A 24,921-nucleotide genomic window follows, 5' to 3' on the forward strand; every position below is an offset into this window, starting at 1 on the left:
TGAGCCATGTAGATGGTAATAGGGATCGGAAGTCAAGAAGTGAGTTACCACAGAATTCCCAGCCTTGGACTAGTTCTTGTAACCATAATAATTATATGAAGGATCCATTTATGGTTTTAGTCAAAGGTTACCCCTTAGATTTGGTTACTCAGGTGCTCAGCAATTAGAATGTTGTGGAATTCACTAGGAGATGGTTAGATGCTCTCTTGTTGGGGATCATTGCCTAGAAGCTGTGCTGTGCAAATGTGACCTGCTGTTAAATAACAGCTTGGGCTGAATGTTAGCCAGGTCTTGCTGCAAATGGACATGGGCAGCTTCAATATCCAAGGAGTTTGAATGATGCTGACCATTGGGCAATCACTAATTGACCTTGCGATGGATGAAAAGTTGTTGACAAAGTAACTGAGAATGTGTTGATTTGCTTCTGTGGTGAGACAGGTACACAACTGTGAACTCTTGCACACTGATCTCCCAAAATGGCCAGGTCATTATAACATGCTATGAAGAAGAGATCATGAAATTTTCTGCTTGGCCGTGTCAGCTAACAAGTGATGGCAATTCCCTTACATAACAAAAATTAACTTGAGAGACCCAGGAGAGGACAGTATCATAACCTCTACAGCATGTGGACCCTTTACTTAAATGATGTCTGTTTTTGTTGCAAAGATTGAAAATTTCACACATTTTCAACACTGATTTCAAAAAGATCATACTAAATATTTTACATATTATTTTGCTTCCTGTCAGTAGAATTCCATCCAAAGCCCAAGAGTCTGGCAATGACCCATTGCAACACATTCTCAGGCGGCCAATTCAGCTCTTCTCAATTAAAGTGCAATGTATGACACTTTTGTTTCTGGGTCTTTCAGCAACATAAGGTCATTTTACATAGTAAGAAATGATAAATTATGTGCAAATGGATACAGCTGATTGTTGACAAGACATCAATTTGAAATGAAGTGGTTAATCAAGACACTCTTAAAACACTATCTTCAATCAGAATCAGGTCATGTTTGGTTATTATCGCCAGTGAGCAGTGAAACACACTAATTAATGGTACTGACTCAAGTGAACCACAGCAATTTGTCAGTTTTCCAAATTTAACAAACCATATGCATATTACAAAGATCAATAACAAATTCTCACTGTCCTGTCAAGTGGAGTTTAACATTAATACTAATTGAACTGTTAATTTCTTTCACAGTTAGCTTTGCGAACATATTTCTGATAACTTATTTGCTAAAATCAAATTTAAGCTGTTCTAACATTATTTTAATTCATCACAAGGTAACATTTTTCTTATTGGGGTTACTTTGGCTTTGTATAACGTATAAACTAAGTGATAGCAAATTGACAGTCTGTCTTTGATTCATTGAGCCATGCTAAGAAAATATAATTTGTCTGAGATTTGTTACCAAAGCACAACTGGAAGGTGACCATGCTTTAGTACACAGCTTGATTTGGAAAGTGTATTGTAAATTTAAGGGCTGGCAGATCAGTATCCTAGGCAGTGCATAGTCATAGTGGCTATTGCTGAGGCTGTTGCTGGAGGAGGTGAGTGCTTAAAATCCAGCCGATCAGTGACTCACTAACGTTCTTTAGGGAAGGAAATCTTCCATCCTCACTTGGACTTGCATATATGTGACTGCAGACCCATAGCAATGTGGTTTACTCTCAACTGCCCTCTGAAATGGCCTAGCAAGCTACTCAATTTTATCAATTGCAACAAATTCTCAACAAAGAAATGAAAACAGATGGACCACCTAGCATCACCCCGACACCACAAAAGGCTACAGCAGAAACAGCTCTGTCAACCCAGCAAAGGTTTCCTTATTAATATCTGGAGTTAGTACCAAAGTTAGGAAAACTATCTCACAAACTAATCAAGCGAAAATCTGACATCTTAAAGGCAATTCCGAAACATCACCAACACCATATATCCTGACAATGGAGAAAATTATTCCAGATTAGTGGTGCTGGAAGAGCACAGCAGTTCAGGCAGCATCCAAGGAGCAGCAAAATCGATGTTTCGGGCAAAAGCCCTTCATCAGGAATAAAGGCAGTGAGCCTGAAGTGTGGAGAGATAAGCTAGAGGAGGGTGGGGGTAGGGAGAAAGTAGCATAGAGTAAGCAAATGTGGCTGTGGTAGCGAGTTTGTTTCACGACATGGTTGAAGAGCTTCAGGGCAAAGGCATCTGTTTTTACTTCGTTGATTTTAACCCTACTGCAAATCCTCTTGCAAGGATGTCTGCCTTGAAGAAGTTTTCCTCCTCTCTCTACAAGACTCTCAGGCAGTTCCTCTCCCACTGCAACTCCCAGGTCATTTCCTTTGCCCTGAAGCTCTTCAACCATGTCGTGAAATAAACTCGCTACCACAGCCACATTTGCTTATTCTATGCTACTTTCTCCCTACCCCCACCCTCCTCTAGCTTATCTCTCCACGCTTCAGGCTCACTGCCTTTATTCCTGATGAAGGGCTTTTGCCCGAAACATTGATTTCACTGCTCCTTGGATGCTGCCTGAACTGCTGTGCTCTTCCAGAACCACTAATCCAGAATCTGGTTTTCACCATCTGCAGTCATTGTTTTTACCAATGGAGAAAATTACCCAGGAATGTCCTTTGTACAAAAAGCAGGACCAAACCAATCTGGTCAGTTACCACTCCATCAGACTACTCTTGATTATCAGTAATATAAATGGAAGGTGTCAGCGACAGTGCTATCAAATGGCACATGCTCAGCAATAATTGCTCAGTCAAGCCCAGTTTGGAATTCTGCGAGGGCCACTAACTGCCTGACCTATTATAGTTTTATTTCAAATGTGGACAAAAGAGTTGAATTCCAAGGTGAAGTGAAAGTGACAGCCCTTGACGTCAAGGCTGCATTTGACCAAGTATGGCATCAAGGAGTCCTAGTGAACAATGGTATCAGGGGACAAATTCTCCATCGGTTGGACTAATACCTGACACATAGTACAATGGCTATGGTTGTTGGAGGTCAGTCATCTCATTTCCAGGACATCTCTACAGGAGTTTCTCAGGGTAGTGTCCGTGGTTCAACCATCCTCAGTTGTTTCATCAGTGACTTTCCTCCCATCATAAGGTCAGAAGTCATAATGTTTGCCAGTGATTGCACAACGTTCAGTATGATTCACGACTCCTCAAATACTGAAGCAGTCTACATTCAAATGCAATAAGATCTGAACAACGTCCAGACTTTGGCTGACAAGTGGCAAGTAACATTCGTGCCATAGTAATGTCAGACAATTATCATTTCCAATAAGGGGCAATCTATCCACTACTTCTTGACATTCAGTGATGTTATCATCACTGACTCTCCCACAATCAATATCATTGGGTTTACACTGACCAGAAACTCAACAGGACTCACTACATTAACACAGTGGCAACAAAAGCAGGTCAGAAGCTAGAATACTGCAGTAGACTTGGGCAGAACAGTTAATTTCATCCCTTGCTTTATCCCTAAAGTCCTGCCATTAATTCTATATTGTATCTCCTTGTCCTTTCTTCCAAAATCCATCATTTCACACTACTCTGTGTTAAACTCTATTTGTCACTTCTGCTAGCCTATCTCTATTCTATTACAGTCAATTGGTATCTTCCTCACTGTTTGCCATATCTCTATATTTAGTATTACTGGCAAATTTCAAAATTTTACATGTTTTATGAAAGTGATTTGAATACTGTATAAAAATGTTGTTTCTAACCTTGATCCTTCGGAAACCCCAACATTACCCATCCAGCAGTCTGAAAAGCAACCATTTAACACAATGCACTGCTTTTTGCCCTGAAGCAAATTTTCATCCATGCTGACACTGATTCTCCTATTTCACGAGACTCAAATTTGTTTGCCAGCCTTTTATTTGGCGCTCGGTCAAACATTTTGTTAAAATCTATCTAGACGCTATTCACAGAATTTCCTTTGTCAAACTTCATCATAAAAATCAATTAGGTTAGGCTGCTTTATAAAAATTTTACTGGCTCTCCTTAATTCAAGCACACCACGCCAAGATTAACTAATCCTTTTCTGAAACCTAACTCACTATTGATGTTAAACTGACTGACCCTGTTAACTGGAATATCCTTAAACCTTTTCTTGAATAAAAGAGTTATATTTGCTACTTCCCAATTATCTAGCACCTCCTTTATTTCAAGGGAATATTGGAAGATTATAGCAAGCCCTTCCACTAATGCAATCTCATTTCTCCTTCACAACCTGAGATTTAACTCAGGTGATTTATCTACTTCAAACATAGCCAGTCTTTTCAGTAAATACTTGACTACCAATTTTCAGACCATTCCTTATCTCTACACGTTCTGCTTCCACAGATATTTTGTTAGTGTCCTCTTCCTTAGTAAGCACCAAAATTAAGCCTTCAGTGTTAAGTATTCTTACCTTCTGCTGTAATTCTGAACATATATTATTTTTATCGTCCTGAATAGACTGTCTAACTATCCAGTTACTATCCATTTAATTATCTGAATAGCTACACTGGTGTGTCTTGTTTAAGGACAGCATTCTGGGATTTTAATGATGCTTAATGAATTAAATTTCATTAAATTGTCCACTGTTTGATGAACTCTAAAAATGAATGGTTTTGCAAGTTTTAATGCTAAGAACTAACACAGCTGCAGCTGTGTAATCTATAGAACGACAGCATTTACTCTTTGTGTTTTTACCAGCAGTGCCATGAAAAATTTTATCTCCACCACTTGCCAGGATAGGCCAGTATGTGCATGGCAATACTTTTATCTGCATGTTTCCCTTTAAGTCACACATATTTTGACTTGGCTATACAGTCACTATTTTTTTCAACATCGCCCAAACTAAATACCTAGGAGTTCTGCATCAAAACAATCTGCAAGTTAAAATGTAAGTATTGGGATCTGGGGATCTGCCTGAATGGTTGCTATAACTATTTCCATTCCAGAGATAAAGAGTGGATTTTCTCAATTACAAGTTGTTCAGTTATAATATGTGTTTTGTCATTACAAATTCACTGTAATGCAATTGATGAATTGGGCATGCTATTTCTAAAACGTGTCTTGACTGTAACATGATTGCAGCATCAACACTTTAAACGCTGTTTCGAAAGTGCAATTTTTCTATAACCCAGGGTTGCACAAGGACGATTTGTTTCTGGCATAGGGCAAGAATTTCCCAACTGAAAGGAAATGGAAATCCTCAATCAATCCTTACTCTTCATTCTATCTTTTGACAAGAACATGTCTAGGTACTTTTAAAAATCTTTATTTTATTTCTACTGTGTTTGAGGCCCAGATCATGATCTAGAACTAGATGATTGGTGGGACTCACATGTACCATTACATAGCTTAGTAGCATTTGTTGAAAGTGCACTGGACAGCTGTAGGTTTTCAGCTATTTATTGAATTGGGTGGGGTCTGTAGGGTTTAGTTTCTTTTTAGCAATGTAGCAAAGGATCTGGGTCTTGGCTGGACAGAGTGGGTGGCAACTGAAGTTGATATCATTTTAATTTATGAGGTAAGAGTCCTGAAATATAGAGCATTGTAATAAGGCTGCTTTGGGTGACAACACTGTGATAAGGAATACTGCAGTTAACAGAACAATAGAGGGGAATGTGAGGCTTAGAAAGTTCGGATGAAGTCTGAGGTTTGGCGCTTAAGTGTGTTCCTGTGTCTGATAGCACTAAGGGTTATCTGTATTGATCCTCTTTACGACTGCCATAGTCAGAAGTTACTGGGAAATGATAACCAGAATGTCTAATGCTTCTTGGCCATGTTTCTTTTAGCAGTCTGGTATACATTTCAACTGGACATTGTGGTATTTCTACTGTCACTGGTGTTGCATTTCTCATTATTAGTAATTGTTTATGTTTCTGCTTTCCTCAAGTGATTAACCATGGCTGTCTGTTTTCATAGATTGAAGTAAGTCTCTGATACCTTATTGAAATACACATTATTCTTAAGTTAATTTAAACAATGTGCATCAGAATATACTGAAAAAGAGAGCATCATTACAATTAACTTATAGCAACTTGGAATGGAAATCTTTCACTAGCCAGGAAAATATGGAAATCTCTATTGTTGCCCTAGTTCTGCAAAACTCATAGAACTAAACTTGAGATATAGTCTTAAATTTGATTGGATAATCAGAGACTTAATCACTGGTCCATCAAAAACCTTAAATGCAGCTTCACCCAGAGGGTGGTACGTGTACGGAATGAGCTGCCAGAGGAAGTGGTGGAGGCTGGTACAATTGTAACATTTATAAGGCATCTGGATGGGTATATGAATAAGAAGGAATTGGAGGAATATGGGCTGGGTGCTGGCAGGTGGTACTAGATTGGGTTGGGATATCTGGTTGGCATGGACAAGTTGGACCGAAGGGTCTGTTTCCGTGCTGTACATCACGATGACTCTAAGTAGATGTGGAGTGAAAGGAGATCAACATCCTATTTTTGGAGAGAATGCCCAGTGGAATTATCTACTCACATTGGCAATTCATACCTTGATAAGCCTTTTTTTTTCTAACACCTTACTTCAAAATGATTGTATCTTCTGGTCTTTGTATGAGTGAATATTGTGACTGTGTCCATTAATGATGTTTTAAATTATTTTTTGTGACAAAGAAATTACATTAGTTTCAATGTATTTAAAATATTTCATTTTATTTCTGCAGAATATAAATGTTCTCAGCTTCTCATTACAGTCTGTGGGTGGTTCTTAAATCAGTAAAATATTATATTCTGGCCTTGGCTATGAATATCTGTGATTTTTCAATTTGATTTAGTAAGTACTTATGGCTCATTAAAAATCTTTCCTTTCCATTTTATTTATCCAATAGTTCAACCTCTCTCAAATTATTGGATCTTGTCGGCAGCGCACTCTGAAAATAGTCCAACATTATAAGGGTGTATACCTGAATCAAAATTGTTCACCTCTCTGCTTCTGTTCACTTCCTGATTTATGGTCAATTGTCATTTCTAGCAACCAATTAAAGCATTTTAAACAATAGCTTTAACAGTATACATATCAGCAAAGCATGTTAAAGGATTTGAAACTAAGTCACTTGCAATGAATTTGAGATGTTCTCATCACAAATGTACAATGAAAAAAGCAATAAGTTATTTAAGCAGACAAGAGTTTTTGTCAAATGCTTGTAAAACTCTGGCATGCCGTATTGCTGTTGCAGAGGACTAATCCATTTTACATATTGGCTCCTGCAAAGTACATTATTGGAAAGAATCGGTGGAAATTTATATGTTCAGCAAGAGGTTCAAAAAGGAGACAGTTTCAAAATACCCTATGCTCATGAGAGGGAGATTTAGAAGCTTCACTCTGCACTAATGACAGGACGTGCTATTGTTCCTGAAACATCCTGTATTAAAAAAATTAATAGCATTCAATGATAATGAATTCAAAAATAGAATTCAAACCTCCTACCTTGATGATAACCCTTTTAGTCAGTGAAGAATATGGCATGCAGACTGTTCTTATTGGCTTGTTGACAGTAAGTTAGAAGGGACAGTAAGTCATGAGGATAAGAGAAGAAAATTACAAATGGACACAGATTAAATGACTGGAAAAGCAATGGCACATGAAGTTCAAGATGGAGACACATGAGGTAATCCATTTAGATCTAAGAAAAACAACTCAAAATATTTTCTTATTGTAAGAGGCTAAGACTTATAGATGTGGGAAGGGTTTGCATGACCCATTATACAATTGATTTAAAAAAACTTGTGCACAGGTAGAAAAAACAGTCAAAGGTGAAATAAAATCTTTGCATGTATCTCAAAGGGGTGGGAGTTACAATAAAAAGTGAAGGAAATGATGTTTTGGTTATACAGAGCTTATCTGGAGTGGCTCATTCAGTTTGAACTTTAGGGCATATGAAGAGCTTATTGGCCTTGGAGAGAGTGTGGTGCAGATTCACTAGAATGATGCGAGGGTTAAAAACTTATGCTTTGCGAAGAAATTGTAAAAATCATGACCTGCATTCCCTTGGATTTAGAATGTTAAAAGATAATGAAATTGCTAGCTTTAAATTGATAAACCAACAATTTAAAAAGTTAAATACAGAGAAGCTACTTTCTCTCGTGGAAGAATCCAGAACAATCTTAAAATGAGAGCTAGCTTAGCCAGGTGGAAAGTCCAAAGCATAAAAAGACTATATATGTCTGAATTGCTCTCCCAAAAAAAATTGAAGCTATTTGATGAACTATTTTCAAAACTTTGATCAACATATTTTATTATTTTAATGTACCAAGCAGTATGATTTAAAAACAAATATAGTCCAGGTACAGATCTAATTGAACGGCAGAAGAAGCTTGATGATCTAAGTGTCCCTGCTCATTATGCTTGAAATTTGAAATGTAACTTTTGAGAAATTCAAACTATGTTTTTATTTACCTGAAGAAGGTGTTGCTTTTCACATCCAACTTACGTAACCTTAGAGAATCTGGGCGCAGGCTGTCAAGAACCAAGCCTTAGCCAAGCACATAACACTGTACTGCAGGAGTTTAACCTGCTGAAATCAGATAGCTAACAACCACACAGTACTAGCAGGCTTTCTGTTCTAGCTAGAATGCCACACAATATTCTTGGCAACGATGGTGCTTTATGTGATGGCTGAGTTTCAGTTCATGCTGAAGGAACTGAGTTTCAAAGAGCTGTAGGGCCCAACGGATGCAAATTATTCTGGATAACTGGTTGTGAGGCACAAGTGTCTGTGTCATTTTTGGATGAGAAGACCAAAGCTTGACATTTCACAGTAGAGTCACTGTCTTTACTTTCCTTCTTGGAAGTCAACTTGTGGAGCAACAACTCTTGGTTGAGAAAGAGCTTCTCCTTTGGTCTTAGCTGGCATTCTGGGAACCCTATGGAATAAAATGTCACCCAGATGGGAAGCTGACACTGTCATCTCATTAATACACTGCTCTTGTTTCTTCCGGCAGTTATGTAGGACAAAAAAAAAGTCAATAAATATCCATGTGGCATGCTTCAGATCTTCAGGCAGCAGACATAGAGGTCAAATTTTAAAATGGATATTCTGCAATAAATTACAGGCTTGATGTATAAATGATGCATAAATATGAAAGACCCCTTTCCATTTGTGAATGAAACATGACCAAGAAAGTAATTTATGACTTCTATTTTAAATTGCATTGAATAATAATCCTCTGGAGGTGTGCTATTTAGAAAAAACAAGATATGTCAGCACAGAGGAGGCTAAATACAGTGCAAAAGGGGAAGAGGAGTACATCAATATGATTACAAAAATAGTGTGTGAATGAGAGTTCAAGTGAAAGTGAGTGATTTTTTTTAAAATTGGAAGGAGGATTCATAATGGAGACAGGAATGCTACAACTTCAGGGCATTGTCGCCCATGTTTGGGATATGATTTTGAATTCAACAAGAACAGATGGAAACCCTCTATTGCTTAAGAACTAAATCTTAGCTTGATCACCTTTGTCAGGTTTAACCTGGATTTCAACATTCCCAAATCAACCTGACTCAACGAAGGAAGATTCCATCCAAAAATAACTGTGTGGTTATGAACTCATTGGTAATGAAGTCAAAAGTGTAGTATGAACAATATGAACATTACATTGAATATGCTGTTTTGTCTGAACTGCGGCAGCTCAATGCTGTCAATGTGTGGAAAATGAAGCACATCCAAACTTATTGTGTTATTCATGGAAGCACAAAATCATAGTAAAAACAAATTAATGTGACAGAATTCTGAAATAAAACAGAATATGCTGGAAAAAAAAATAATTCACTCATCAAGTAGCAAGATTGAAAATATGTATAGCAGTCTCTGAATACTTTGGGTAATATAAAAGCCCAGAGGCAGTTATAGAGACCCCAGAGACCATTGTGGAGACACCTCCACCACCCCAACTTTCCTACCTCTGACATGGAGCAGAGCACAAGAATGGAGGAAGATCAACTCTAATTTTACTCATATTTATTTTCATCTTAATATTTTCAGTAATTCAAAATTGCACCATAGCGCAGTAATATGTTACACTTTTCTTTGTATTTATTTGATAGTACAAGTGACAACAGTCATTCAATTCAATTCATCATGCCTATTCTCCAATTGCACTCATTTTGCATTTACCTTTTATACAGGACATGACAGTAATCAATGATTTAGATAAATGAAATATAATGCTTGGATTCTGTCTTACTAATGACTCATTTTTCTGGAAATCATTGACTTCTGTGGCATATCTTGCTTTGGATCTTAGGTCTGGTTTTCCAAGTTAATCTTGCCAACCTATCCCTTTCAAATTATCTCCCATGAATAAGCTAAATATATTTATTCATTTGTACTTTTTTCAAGAAATGTAGGCATCCTTGGCAAATCATTGCCTATATTGAATTTATGAGTATAACACTTTTTTTAAGATGAAGAAAATTTTTTTTATAGCAGAGCATTACATACGGCAGAAGGCAATGCTTTCTGACATAATTTCTGTAATGTGGTATAGTTGTGTATTGATGAATTCAGTGTAGAGATATGCACAGGCTAGCGACACAGAAAAATATCATAATGTGCTTGTTTTTCTTGTTTTGTAACAATGTGAAAGATGTCCAGGACCCAGTGATCACTTCGTAGACAGGCAAGTCAGGGTTTTCATTCACAGAAACTGTGTCTTTAGGCAGTTGTAGGTTTCTAAAATACATTTACACACTCTCAGTTCCTTCCTCTCTGAACTCTACTGACTGCTCAATTGGGCCTTTATTCCAGGTCAGCTCTTATTAATGACAATTAAAGCCAAAGATTTCTTAAAGCAGAAAGTGCTTAAGAAACTCAGCAGGTCTGACAGCATTTATGGAAGAGAAACAGAATTAATATTTTGATTACAATTGAACTCTTCTTTGGAACTGAAGGGGACTGGAAAAGTGAGGATTACTATGATGTTTAAAAAGTGGGTTGGTGGGTGGGAGTTGGAGCAAGTGGAACAAATAACAAGGAAGACTGAAGCAAAACGCAAAAGGCATAGTAATGGCAATGGAGGATATATTTCTGGAGCATACGTGTTAATGGTGGATGTAAACAACAGAAAATAGACCAGCTATGCTAGGAGAAAACCCCGGCAAACAAGGACAGTTGATGCTAGTTCAGTGTTTACTTTTAAATCTGAGATGGATAAGTATTTGTTAAGCAAAAGTATGAAGGGATGTAGGCCAAAGGTAAGGAAATGGAATTAGGCCACAAATGGGAAGAAGGGAACATAGGGACAGAGTTGGTTATTCAGCCCCTTGAGTCTGTTCAACCACTCGATGAGATCTTGGTTGATGTGTACCATATATCATATGCCTTTGGCCCAAACCTTTGCTTAACAAGAAAGTATCTATCTCAGATTTAAAATTAACTGATTTAACATCCACTACTCTTAGCGGAAGGAATTCCAAACATCTGCTACTATTTCTGTATAAAAATGCTTCCTAACATCTTTCCTAAATAGTTTGGCCCAAAATCCTTACACTATGTCCCCTAGTTCTAGAATCCCCAACTTGTAGAAATAGTTTATCTTTATCAACCCTGTCTTTTTCTGTAAATATCTTGAAGATTTCAATCAGATCACCCCTTAACCCTGTAGATTCTAGAGAAAACCGTTTAACATATGTAATCTCTCCTCATAACTTAACCTGTTTGTGAAATTTTAAAGATTTATGCACCTGAACCTGTCTTTGGGCATCCATTGTATTTAACTTTGTGCCATCCTGAAAGTACTCTGATCTACCCTTTCTTGATTAGCCATGACCTCAGTGAAGTGCGGGGTTGAATGGCCTACTTCTGTTGCTATGCTCCTGTCAGAGGGTGGGGAGGGACATCATCAAAATAGAGTTCATGGTTCATGGTCTGAAGCTGTTAACCTCAACGTGAGTCCCAAAGGCTGGAAGATGCCTTAGCAGAAAATGAAGGGTTGTTCCTCAGTTTGCATTAGTCTTCGCTAGAAACACTGCAACACAAGGATACATGTACGAACACAAGGTGGTGCTTTGAAATGGCAAACAAGATCATTCGAGAAGACAGAATCAAGGTGCTGCACAAAGCAATCACCAGCCTATGCTTGGTTGTGCCAATATACAGGAGAATGCAGTGAGTGGTTTAGATTGAACAAAATATAAGTAAATCCATGCTTCAACCAGAAGATGTGTTTAGGGCATTGATCAGTAAGGAGAGATGAAGTAAAGAGGAAGCATTACACCTTTTGCAATTGCTTGGAAGATGCCATTGGGATTGAAGAGGTTTGAGGAATGAGAGAGGCGTGGACCAGGATGTCCCAGAGGAACAGTCCCTGGGGAATGCTAATGAATAGGAGGGGAGGAGAAGATGTGTTGGGCTATGGCGTCATGCTGGAGGTGGCATAGCTGTGCCTTAACTCAGCCATATGTAACTGCTTAAAGTTGTTACCTCTTCCTGAAAACATAACTCACAAAAGCCTTTGGATCTTATATAAAGAAATGAATGAAGTACAGAGAATAAACATTGCATTTGGCTGAATGATGACATTTTAGCTTTGGGATCTGGATTCAAATATAGCTCAGTTTGAAGATAAGTGTGTCTTTATTAGCCGTCGTTTGTATAAATTTGTATGAAATGAATTTAGACACCCTCAATTCAGTTTCAAATTAGTTCAAGTCCACGGCAGAGATATGTTTGATCTCAACCAATGTCTGGAATGTCCAGACTGGAAATTGTTCTGGGCTCTACCTTTCTTCCACACAAAAGAACATAAAATAATTGATATTGAAGGGAACTATTAAATGTGACAATGTTGACGTAAGACAGATTAACTTGAATCCCTATTTAGGTTTATTGGATATGATGCATTGCCCAATTTTGAGAGTCAAACAAGTTTTTGGTTTGAAAGATATTCAATGTATGTAAAACTTTGATATTTAATCATGTATAATCCCACTGAATTATTAATAGATTGTTATCAACTTCAGTGAAACACTGGGGAAGCAGAGCTGAAGATGAAACATTGCCTCTGCATATTTTAAATTAATTCACAGGATGTACGTGTCACTGGTTAGGCCAACATTTAACATGATGTGGAGGTGCCGGTGTTGAACTGGGGTGGACAAAGTTAAAAATCACACAACACCAGGTTTTGGTCCAACTGGTTCATATAGAAGCACTAGCTTTTAGATCGCTGCTCCTTCCTGATGAAGGAGCAGTGCTCCGAAAGCTAGTGCTTCTAAATAAACTTGTTAGACTATAACCTGGAGTTGTATGATTTTTAACTTTGTCCAACATTTAACAGTCATCCTTAATTGCCAAGAGAGCAGGTAGATTTAATCACATTTCTGCATGTCTGGTGTCACACGTTGGCCACACCAGTTAAGGACAGCTTTCACTGAAGGACATTAGTGAATCAGATGGATTTATACAACATTAGCCAGCAGTTACATGGTTACCATTAGGCTAGTATTTTTTGTTCCAGATTTTTACTGAATTCAAATTCATCATCTGCCATTAAAAAAAAATGAACTTGTGTCCTAGAACATTAACTTTGAGGCTCTGGATTACTAGCCCAGTGACTTTATCATTATGTCTTGCCTTATTAATTCAGTCTCTTTGTTTACTGATACTGTGCTTGTCTCTGTGCCAATTTCCAATGTTCCTTGACTTCTCCACCTGTCCAATTTTCAATCCTCTCCTGTCCTCCTGACTGATTGCAAACCTTACCTCTCATGCATTACCTACTTCTTAATACTGTGAATATGTTTCCCTATCTGTCTGCCTATTTGATTCTCATTAGCCTGTGTCTCCCTTTGACTGTTTTCTGCTCTGCCTTTCTCTTTAAACCTGAGTTTTAACGATTGCATTCATCACACAGTTTTTAATAGAACTTTGGCATGAAATATATTTCTCAGGCACTAGCTGAATCACTGATGCATTAATTCAAATACATATTGTTCAATTGTCTATCTGATTTTTTTTGTGAGAGCCTCATTGCTGGCAGCTTGGGTTAGTGTTTTCATTCAGTTGTATCAAGTGATTCCAAATTCTAATTCTTGGGGCAGTCATAGTGAAACAGCTCCCTGAGGAGTAGAAAATTGAGATTATCAGATACCTCTTGCTGCAAGGGAAAAAGAGGTCACTAGGTAGCAAATTTAATGACAATCTTATATTCTGACCAAGGTAAAGGATTGACATGCATACATTAAAATGGGGTCAGTGGCTCCTAACATTGGTGTATGCAGTTACTTTTTTCCACTTCACTGTAACTTAACTGCAGTCATGTCAATAACATTTTACCTGCAAGATGTATTGATTTCCCACAGCCAAAATGTTTATGAACAAATTGGAATAAAGTTTTGGAATTTGAATTGGGAAATGTGTGTGTGGGGGTGGGGGGTGGGGGGGGGCAGTAGTGAATTGTAATGTAAACTTAATGACTGACAGGTTAGTGAATATCTGTCTTTGTTGCATTTTGCTTAGGGTTAAAGAACAGTATTAATAGAGAATGTTGGTGCAATTGGAATCTGATCACTGATGAGTATGTTTGTACATGTGTGCAGCACTGTTAGAAAGTCTAATATAATCAGGGAGGTGAGGCGGGAGTGCAACCAGAAAAACACGGTAAACCCAGAAAAGAGCAGAGTTTTAATGAATTTAATAGCAGGATCTTATCTGTGTTCTTGTTTCTAGCTGGTGACTATCTAAATTAAAAGGCTGTTTCCTACCAGCAAGTGCAATGCCACAGCTGAGGATTAGAGAGCGAAGGGAAGCTTTTAAGGAGGAGGGAAGGATTGTAGCAAGTGATTAATAATTTGATAGGAGACTGGATTGCTGAAGACCAGATTGAGGAATGGTGGGTAGATTTTGGAGATAGATGCTGGGGACTGATTGTGGTACTCAGTTTGGAGATCATGAGGAGAGTGGCACTATGGCTTGGGAGAGCCAGGGTGAAATACTCCTGCCCTGGTTGGCCCACAAACAATTCTATAAGGTAACCTCTTCGTTAGATCCAGGGTTCTCAACTCCCTTTAGCTGCTGGATTTGCCAAGATCTGGGAAACCTGGCCTGGACTGGTTATATTAAAATTTCTGTGAAAATGTGAAACATGAAACCTTATTGTCATAGTACACATATCAACCTGCCTCTCAAGATCATGCAACATAACCTCCATACCTCATTGGTGAAATGGGAAATAGCAACATCTGTATTTGGTTGGAATCAGACTTCCTATTTTTGTGCCATTTAACGCATCCCTGGTCACAGTTCCATACCTTTTGTGGCAGTTAAATTCTCTCCCACTAGTGTGGAGCACCATGTTTAGAAGTGCACTGTAAAAAACAGTGGAGAATTTTACATGCGTATGATAATCCTGACCCAAGCTTTTTAGTGGAGATCTAGTGTTTGTGCATGTAGCCAGGAAAGCTCCAGCTCATGTTTTGGCTGTCAGATTGTTAATTGGCTCAGGATTAGATCTCCATCTTCAACTGGAAGGAAGACTCAGCTCTGAGAACTGTTGGTCAGGAAGAAGCCCTTATGTGATTATTAATTGGCCTGTTAAGGGCTTCAGTGTCCAAAGGATGGGTACCAGGCTGCCTGAAGCCTCCCTGTCACTGGCAAGAGTACAGTAGAGGTGAGTAGTCATGCGCATAGTCTCCCCCTGTCCCACCCACCCTACCCTGCCATGGTACCTCTAATTGCCAAGGGTGCATTGGGAGGAATATACAACTCCACCATTATGAAAATTTTACTGGCAAACATTGGACGTTGTAGATTTCAAGTGATGAGTAACTTCATCAAGTGATGAAGATCCTTTTGATGAGTAACATCTAGGCAATAAGAAAGGTTAATTGTGCATTAATATACTTAATATATGAGAACAAAATCTGATCACAGATGTAATATTATTTGTAATAAATAAGAATGAGGAACATATTTCCAGAAATAAAACTGTAAATCTTTAGCATTAGGACTAAGGTTTTAGCATGAGTATTAAACTCATTAGTGTAATACATTACGGACGAACACATCAGAGACAGAAAAGACGGATCACCATTTTGGTATTACAGTGAGAGGTTTCTCAATGTGTACTTTTGAAAATAATACCTGGGCTGATTGTATACTGGATTGTGAGGGCAGAATTGGTTCTGCCAACAGCTGTTCGTAATCTGGGCATTTCTTCTTTGAAAACTTGAAGTGAAAGGGATCTTTTCGTGGAAAATAATGAGGAGTAAACATACTGGTGAGAAGGTCTTACGTTTGCTAGATTAGTAAAGCAAGCATTTGTTTTTCCACTCATTTTACAAATGTGATTACTTGTTTACTTTGATGTTGTTGCTGGATGTGACCCCTCAGTCTCACTCGAAGGAATGTTCTGAAGCAACATAAAAAAGTAAATGATAGGCAAAGATCCAGGTCCTGAAGAACTTGGAAAGTCATTAATTACCGAGCAATTGTGAGAGAATTGTGTGATTAATTCCAGAGGTGAATTGTTGAGTCAGCTTGCAATTGTTACACTCAGGTGAGTGCTAATGTAGGTGGGCAGGCTATTTGACAGAGATAATGTTGGTAGGTTTGGGCTAGAGCCAGTGAAGTTTATGCCTAGGACAAAAACTGTTGCAGGAATATGCACAGGCACAACATATCCGATCTGCTGACAAACAATGACTGCTTGTGAATTTCTCCAGCTGGTCTTTCAAAAACACCCTAGTGAGTCAGGGAGAAACATCTTACAAGTGCAGGAGCAAATAATTTCTAAATAGTTTAGTTTTTGAAAAAATAGGACTAAGTGGGAGAAACGAGCCCGATGGAAAGTTCTTCTTGGTAATGAATTGGAAATTATGTTGGGAGGATAAAAATTATAATAGAATAGTGTAGATGATGTTTGGCAAATCAAATTTAGGACTATTTGTAATAAATATAGTAATAATTAAGTAATTTAGAACCATTACTGATGAGAACAGTGGAAAGAAATGTAACAGGTTGTGTATGCTTATACTCAAGATGTTTAATATAGTATGGATATAGGAAATTAATCTCCATGACAGCTTACCCATTTTTCCTTTATAACTTCAGTAGGAGGATTGAAAACTGATCAAACACTTGCACTTATTCCATCTTTACAAATATCCTGAAGCATTTCAACCAATGGTGCAGTGGATGAACAGGACAAATCCCTGAAAAAAGAGTGGGTTGCTGGAAAAGCACAGCAAGTCAGGCAGCATCCGAGGAACAGGAAAATCGACATTTTGGGCCATCAGGATTCCTGATGAAGGACTCTGGCCTGAAACGTCGATTTTCCTGCTCCTCAGATGCTGCCTGACTTGCTGTGGTTTTCCAACAACACACTCTCAACTCTGATCTCCTGCATCTGCAGACCACACCGTTTCCAAATCCCTGAGAAAAGTCACTCCGGCAATCTACATTTTTTCTACAGTAAATTGATGAAGTATGAAGTTTTACATTTAACAGGTTATATCTAATATTAATTCTCAACAACGGAGATATTCAGTAATAGAGTTATTACACAGCAGAACAAATAATTAAGGGTGAGAAGCAAGGCTTTGAGAACCTTACTCTCAGTAATCAATTGACATTTTAGATTACTTCTTTAACTGTAATAAACAAGTATTGTCAGGGAATGAAAATTTGTCTCAGATGTTGAACATACTGGCAGGTAATTGTTAAAAAGTTACATATATTTGTGATATACATACTTTTACAGATGCTCTGGGTTCTATTTTATAAGGAATGGCCCATTGATCATTTTGCAGTGATCTTCTGGGATGTTTAATTTTCTGTGAAAGAGGATTTCAAGGCAAAAGTCATCATCTTTGTTAACTGGATCTCAGGCACTAATGTACAGTGTTGCTCTGAAATAAAATGCTTCAGCAGTTCCTTCTCTGTTTTCACAGAACTTTCATCTGCAAATGATGTTATTCCAGGTTTAGATTTGGTGGATCACTAATCACTGAAACATGATGATGATGATGATGATAAATCAGTTTGAATGCAAATTTTTCCTGGTACTTCCAGTTTCATCCTCAATTTTGTACATACTGCAAAACATATTGTGTAAGGATATTGTGATGGTATAGAATAACTTATTTATAACAACTTAATAAAACACAAGTGATAGATGTTTGTACAATTAATTTACTAAGAATCCATAGTTTCCCATGTTACAGCTGTGGGCTTTTATAAGGCCAAAGCGAGATGGTTTGTTCCACCACCAGCTACTCCACACAGAAACTAATAGCTTTTGGAGAAAAAGGAAATCCTTTGTCATGCATTATACAGCATCGTATATACAAGAAACCAACTGTGAATCAAAAATTGCTGAAAGAAATGGACAAACAACACGAAGATATCTCACATTACTTAAATGAAGCATTTGAAAATAAAGTTGCTCAGCAGAGAGCATTTAAATTTAACTTTCACTGTGGCTTAAAATTTGTTCAGCTGTCTTTTTTTATTGAGTACATTTTTGAATTTTGGACACAATTCATTCGGATTCTCCAATATACTTTGCGTAATATTTCCTCATAAATAAAACTGGGTGTTTTGAATTTGGGTATAAATGTACCATTCCAGCAACACCCCAAAGGAAAGACTCAATTCAGAAATTATCTTAACAAAATAAAACTTGCAACACCTTCTTCTGCATGCCTCTTTTGCATACATAGAAATGCATTCAAGGAGGAATTTAACAACGAAACACACAAGAATGAAAAGATTGTCAAACAAAGATAAATTAGGATTATTAATAGAACTTATATATCACACAAATACAAGGACATTTTCTTTTTAAGCAGTTGGCAGCCAGTAAAGAAATATAAATAAATAAATTATCTAACTCACTCATCTCCACAATATTTTACTGTCAAGATATATATATATACATTACATTGATGAAGCGCCAAATAGGTTCCGCATTTAACAGGGACACACCTAGCATTGTTCCTACGTATCTCACTTAACATTATCAAACAATGTTTACTCCATATTGCTTATGAACATATAGAAATTAATTTAGAAATAAATGGTTTAAATAAGTGCTAAATTTTCACACAGCTAAAATTTCAATCTGACTGATAACAGTTCCCTCATTTCAATTACATGGAGTTGAAAAACAAGATCCTATTGTGGCTAACTGAACAACAGAGTGGTACATGCATTTGTTACCAGGCTATGTCAAAATTCAGCCTCTAAATCTAACTGTGATCTAATCTTCCTCCTCATCTTCTTCATCACTGTCTTTCATTGTAATCCCTTGAAGACCACCACCTTCCGAAACCGATGCTGTTGCTTCTTCTACAGTCAGTCTGTTACGAATTGTCTCATAGGTCTTACTGTTCAAGGTTGAATCCAGTACTCCCTGAAGCCGAAAGTCTCGATAAGCTTTCTACAAGAGTAAAAGTGTATAGAACTTGACATTTATTAACTGGCAGAAGTATCATTGTAAGTCATAACCAACTCTTTACTAATATGCTGAATAATATACTGCAATTCTAAAGTCACACAAAAGCAGTTTTAAGCACTGCATCATCATAATTCTTTTGAAGAATGAGCATCATTACAGATTTTTATATAAAGTACCTGTTAAGGAAGTTTCTCATTGGATGGTAAAATGTAAATTTCTTAGATGGAAATATTGGAGTTAATATTAAACATAAGCTTCTTATGCATTTACTGTCCCGCTGCTTTGATGATCATTAAGAAGAATATCCCCTTTCTAAAGTTTACGCAAGTACAAACATAGTGCTTATGGTACCAAGGGTATTGGAAAGAGTTTCACTGTCCAGTTCATAGAGATTTCTAACCCATCCATGAGTTAGATAGGACACAAATCTAAATACTAACATAATTCAATGTGCTTTTGGTAGAAGTGATAGAATCAGAAAAAGGAAATATTTACACCATCTTGCGATTATCTGCAGGAAAATTGTACAGACATGAAATAAATTACAGCCTCCCACTTTAGGTATACCAGAATATTTTCTCTTCAATGAAATAATTGCATCAGAGGTGACAAATGGACAACATGCCTTCTGCTTTAGTTTCTGAATCCTAACTCCTAATATCAGATCTACCTCCTAATGCTTCTTTGAGGTGGACTGGCTGTTAATGATTAATGTTTCATGAGAATATGGCAGATTAGTCTGGTTTATCTATTGAGTCAAGTTTGCTGCACTTGATTGCAATTGCATTGCCTGGAATTTTCTCAGGGAGTCACCTTGACTGTCGATCATGCCCAAAGGGAAGAGTCATTATTTAGTAATTAGGTAACTGACAAGCATAGAGTCAACTCTTGGTATATCATGGTAGATATCACAAATTTCCCATCAGGGATAGATGAAAAACACAAAGCATCATAAAATGTACAAGTACGTTCTTTTCATCCACAGTGGACACATCATTAAGAATTGGTTCCATCAGCAACTTCAGCAACTTTTGTAGTAGTTGTCATTCATTATGTAACTCAACTAATGTAACACCAGGTGTTGGATATACAAACACCTATTCCCATATCCAGCCTTCAAATGGCTTGTTTTTACATTGTTTATAGAATGTGGGTGACAAGGCTAGGACTTTTGCCCATCCCTAATTGTCCAGAGGGCAGTTAAGAGTCAAATATATTGCTGTGGGACTAGAGTCGATGTCAGCCAGGCCAGGTATTAATGTCAGATTGCTCTCCCTAAGAGCATTAGGAACCAGATTGGTTTTTATGACAATCAACATGGTTGCCTTTAGGCTGGCTTTTTATTCCAAATTTTTACAGAATTCAAATTCAATTGGTGGGATGTGAATCCATGGCACCAGAACATTAGCCTGGAGTTCAGGATTCCTAGGCCAGTGACATTACCAGACACTGATGCCTCCTTGTCACATCCAAAACTTTTAGTCTATCTCTCAGTTGCCTCATCAACATAATGATGGACATCTGTTTTTAGTACAATGGAAAATCCTAGTGTGCAGTTTGTGATATATCAGCATCTTGAATAGCCTAGAAATCCAAGTGACAAACCATATTCCAGATCCACTCAATGTAACTTGTATAGTTTGGGTCTTAACAGAAAGGCATTGGAAATACTTATGGTTCTCCCTTTAGAGATATGCAGCCCTACCACCATGTAACCATTTCCTCATATTCATAAGAAACAATATGCTTGTAGATCTAACACATAAGCCAAAGGAAGTTCTTTCCATTGTATGCAAAGAAAATTTGATCATAAAGCCAAACTATTTGGATATATCTTAAATATATAGTAAATTTCAACTAATACCTATTTTTTACAGTGGCTTTTGTTTACAATTAAGATACCTAAATTCAAGTGAATCAATTGAGATGTTTACAACTAACCCTCAACTTCTCTATGCCTAGCGAACCGTACATGATCTCAAGAAACTTTTAAGTTGCAAAAATAGAAGGATCAGGAAGAAAATACTTTGACCTAATCGACAGGCTCATTAAATCTTACTGCTGCCATACAGACTTATGGTTAAAAATGATGCACTTCCGGTCTTTAAGGAATTCAGTACTGAATCCAGACAATATTTGAATTTAAACAGGCTTGAGCTCTGAAAGATTCATTGTCCAGTGACCTTGCAATGAGTAACTTATCTTTTTGTTATTTTCTGTTTTAAATTTTGAAGTTTTGTCAGTCTCATGATGCACCCAACAATAATTGCAAAGATATGTTGACCCTAGTTGTTTCTACGCAGCATTCATTTGGCAGCTTGATCAAGACCTGGTGAAACTTGAGTGCAGAAATGCTTAGGTACCAGTTAAGGTTGAATTTGAACTTGGTTGGAAATTAAAAATTTGAACGAAAGTCTTCGGCAGGAATAAATTCTGCAACACCTTTTGTTTTGAAGTTGCACTGTGTGATATTATTACTGCATTAATTAGCAAGTTATTTTGAAATTCTTTCATGAAGGCATTGCGTATTTATTTGAAATGAGCTAAGAACTATGTTATAATAACTGAATAGAATTGCAGTTCGTACCTAGTTACCGATGGTTACCAGATTTCTCATCAAGATCCTGGTTAGACACCCTCCTTCCGCTCCAGAAGCTCTGAAGTGCCTTATCAATGTTGTCTTTCTACAGCACCATAACATCATTCTCCTCTGCAGCCAAGGTGAAAGCAGCCAGAGAAAGCAAGTGGACAGGCCCATGCTGGGCTTCAGTTTCAGTGCGAGGGGATGGCACAGGCCAGGAGATGAAGGTTAGTACTGGACACATGGGCTTCTACTGGTCCAACAAGTCTCTGCTCCAGCCCAGGACCAGTTCCAAGGCTGCCAGATTATAGAGGCAGAACCTGTACTAGCATTGTAACATTCCTAAACATCATTAAAAATGAGCAAGTGTTACAGCATAGATCATATATGACATTGAGATGAATCAGAGATTGTGGTTCACAGCTTTTTTTAAAAAAAGGGTGATGTACCATAAAACAGTCACTGCATTATTTTGAGGACAACTTATTTGTGATCAAATAGCAGACTAGAATTTTCATGGATATTTAGGTGATCTAATTCTGCAATGCTGTTCAATATTCTGCAAACAATATAAATCAATTATTTTGAATATTGTACCTATGTATTCAATTTTTGCTTTTTGAAAGCCAGTGATAAACAAGTGGGTGCAGTCAGTTTTAGATAAGCATTACACATGCTGCACCACTTCAGAATACAAAAAAGCTGGAGAGATGCACATCCTGTCATCGCCTTTTGCAAATTTGTGAAACTGTAATCTCACCAAGAAGAGGGACAGTGATAGTGCTAAGGACCACAATGCAAAGCAACTCAGAAATAGCTCTATTTATAAAGTGTCATTTCTAGCCTTGTCAGAAAGTCATTCAGTATCTGCACGGATTGGGATTCACCGACCCCAGGCTGACTGTTCCACTCTGATTGGTGCCATGGTGTTGTTGTTCACTTACGTAGATTCTGCTGTTTCAAAGCACACTCTCAACAACTATTTTACTGGCTATAGACTTGAATAAACATCTGTTTGTCTGTCTGTCTGCTTCCATTTATTCCTCCGCTCCTTCAACCCAGACTTTTTTTGCATCATGCTTAACAGGAAACTCTGGACAGACCAGGAAAGTGGAGGAGAGGAAAGGTGAGAGTAAGGAACAAGGAAGAAAAACACAGATTAATGCTTTAGAGAGAGAAGGCAGAACATGAAAAAGCAGAATCTGAAGAGATGAGAGAATCATCAGATAATGAGAAGATAAGAGATAAGTGTAGCAAAAGAAAATGAAAAATACCTTAAAAAGGATGACTAAAGCAGGGAAAAAAACAGAATGAAACCAATAAGAGAAAAGAAAAAAACGAGAGTAAACAAACAAGAAAGAGAACAACCACATCCAGGAGGGTAAGGGAGAAACAGAAGAGGCAAAAGGGAAGAAACAGGGATTTGGAGAAATGGGAATGAGTTTTGTGAGATAGACAGAAGGAAAGACCAAATGTAAAGGAATAAGTAACACTTGTAGAAGTAACATGTTTAGGGAAAAAGAGGTGACAAGACAAAGGGAAACACGAAGGAAGTGAAAATATAATTAGACAGAAAGAAAACTAAAAAAAAGTGGATGCAGCAGGAATAAACAGAGGAGAATGGAGGGAAACAAAATGAGAAGGGATGGAGATACAAAATGAAATAGAGAGTCTGAGAATCTGAGAAAAGCAGAAGAGAAGCAGGAATGAAGCAGAGTGACAATAATATCATTAAAATGATAAGTTATGGAATGCAAGGAAAGAGAAACTGAAGTGATAGGTCTGATGTGGAGGTGCTGTTGTTGGACTAGGCTGGGGTGGAGAAACTATGCCATGTTCTTTGCAGCCTTTAACATGTCATTGATGATGATGAACATCTCTTCAAGATCATCCCTATGCCTCCACTTCTCTCTTTGAAACAAATGCCAACAAAACCAGCGTTCGCAGCAAACTACTCAGCCTTCAGGAAAACATCGACCACAACACCACACAACCCTGCCATAGCAACCTCTGCAAGACATGTCAGATCATTGACATGGATACTACCATCACACGTGGGAACACCATCCACCATGCACGAGTGACTTAGCCAATGTTGTCTATCTCGTACACTGCAGGCAAGGATGCCCAAGGCATGGTATACTAGTGAGACCATACAGACTCTATGACAATGGATGATTGGACACCACGCAACAATCAGACAGGAATGTTCCCTCCCAGTCGGGGAACACCTCAACAGCCAAGACATTCAGCATCTGATCTTCAGGTAAGTGTCCCCCAAGGCGGCCTTCGAAATACACAATACACAATCACTGAGCAGAAACTGGTAGCCAAGTTCCATACTCATAAAGACAGCCTCAGCTTTGATATTGGGTTCATGTCATGCTATATGTAACCCCCACCATGCTGTTCTGTATCTGTATTGTCCTCCTTACTGTCCTGTTTTGACACTAACCTAGATAAATTGTTATGATCTCTCTACCTTAATTAGTTTGTACAGTTTTGGATTACTTATTGCTTTGGTAAGACCTTTGCCAAGAGACTCTTATGTCTATCATTTCATTTCAATAATTGGTTTGTCTCCAGCAACACCTTATTTTAAGATTTTGTAATAATCTCTCTGCCTCATTTAATCAGATTATAGGTTATCCCTTCGGTTGTTATTCAGCTGTTGACACTTTACTCACACCGCCCGACACTTCTGATGACCTGCAGAAACTTATTATCTGACACTCCAATCACGCTATTTGTATGATCTTTGGCTCTCTCTGCCTATAAATTCTGTTTTGGAGGTGCCAGTGTTGGACTGGGGTGGACAAAGTTAAAAATCACACAACACCAGGTTTTAGTCCAACAGGTCGTTTGGAAACTTTTAAAACTTTATAAATTTTAACTTTGTAAATTCTGTGTTCTGTGTGTTTCTCTCTC

General features: G+C 37.7%; 1 protein-coding gene across 3 annotated transcripts in view; it reads right to left on the reverse strand.

Annotated features, from left to right (window-relative positions):
* Positions 1–18,127: 18,127 nt before the first annotated feature.
* Positions 18,128–24,921, reverse strand: part of cadpsa (Ca2+-dependent activator protein for secretion a) — a 628,699-nt gene continuing 621,905 nt past the window's right edge. For all 3 annotated transcript variants that reach the window (XM_060835662.1, XM_060835661.1, XM_060835663.1), the window contains one exon: positions 18,128–19,394. In XM_060835662.1, the coding sequence (XP_060691645.1) occupies positions 19,215–19,394 (180 nt within the window). In that variant the 3' untranslated portion in view covers positions 18,128–19,214. The remainder of the gene's footprint in view (positions 19,395–24,921) is intronic.

This window comes from Hemiscyllium ocellatum, chromosome 14, assembly GCF_020745735.1.
Source record: "Hemiscyllium ocellatum isolate sHemOce1 chromosome 14, sHemOce1.pat.X.cur, whole genome shotgun sequence".
Classification (NCBI taxonomy): Eukaryota; Metazoa; Chordata; class Chondrichthyes; order Orectolobiformes; family Hemiscylliidae; genus Hemiscyllium; species Hemiscyllium ocellatum.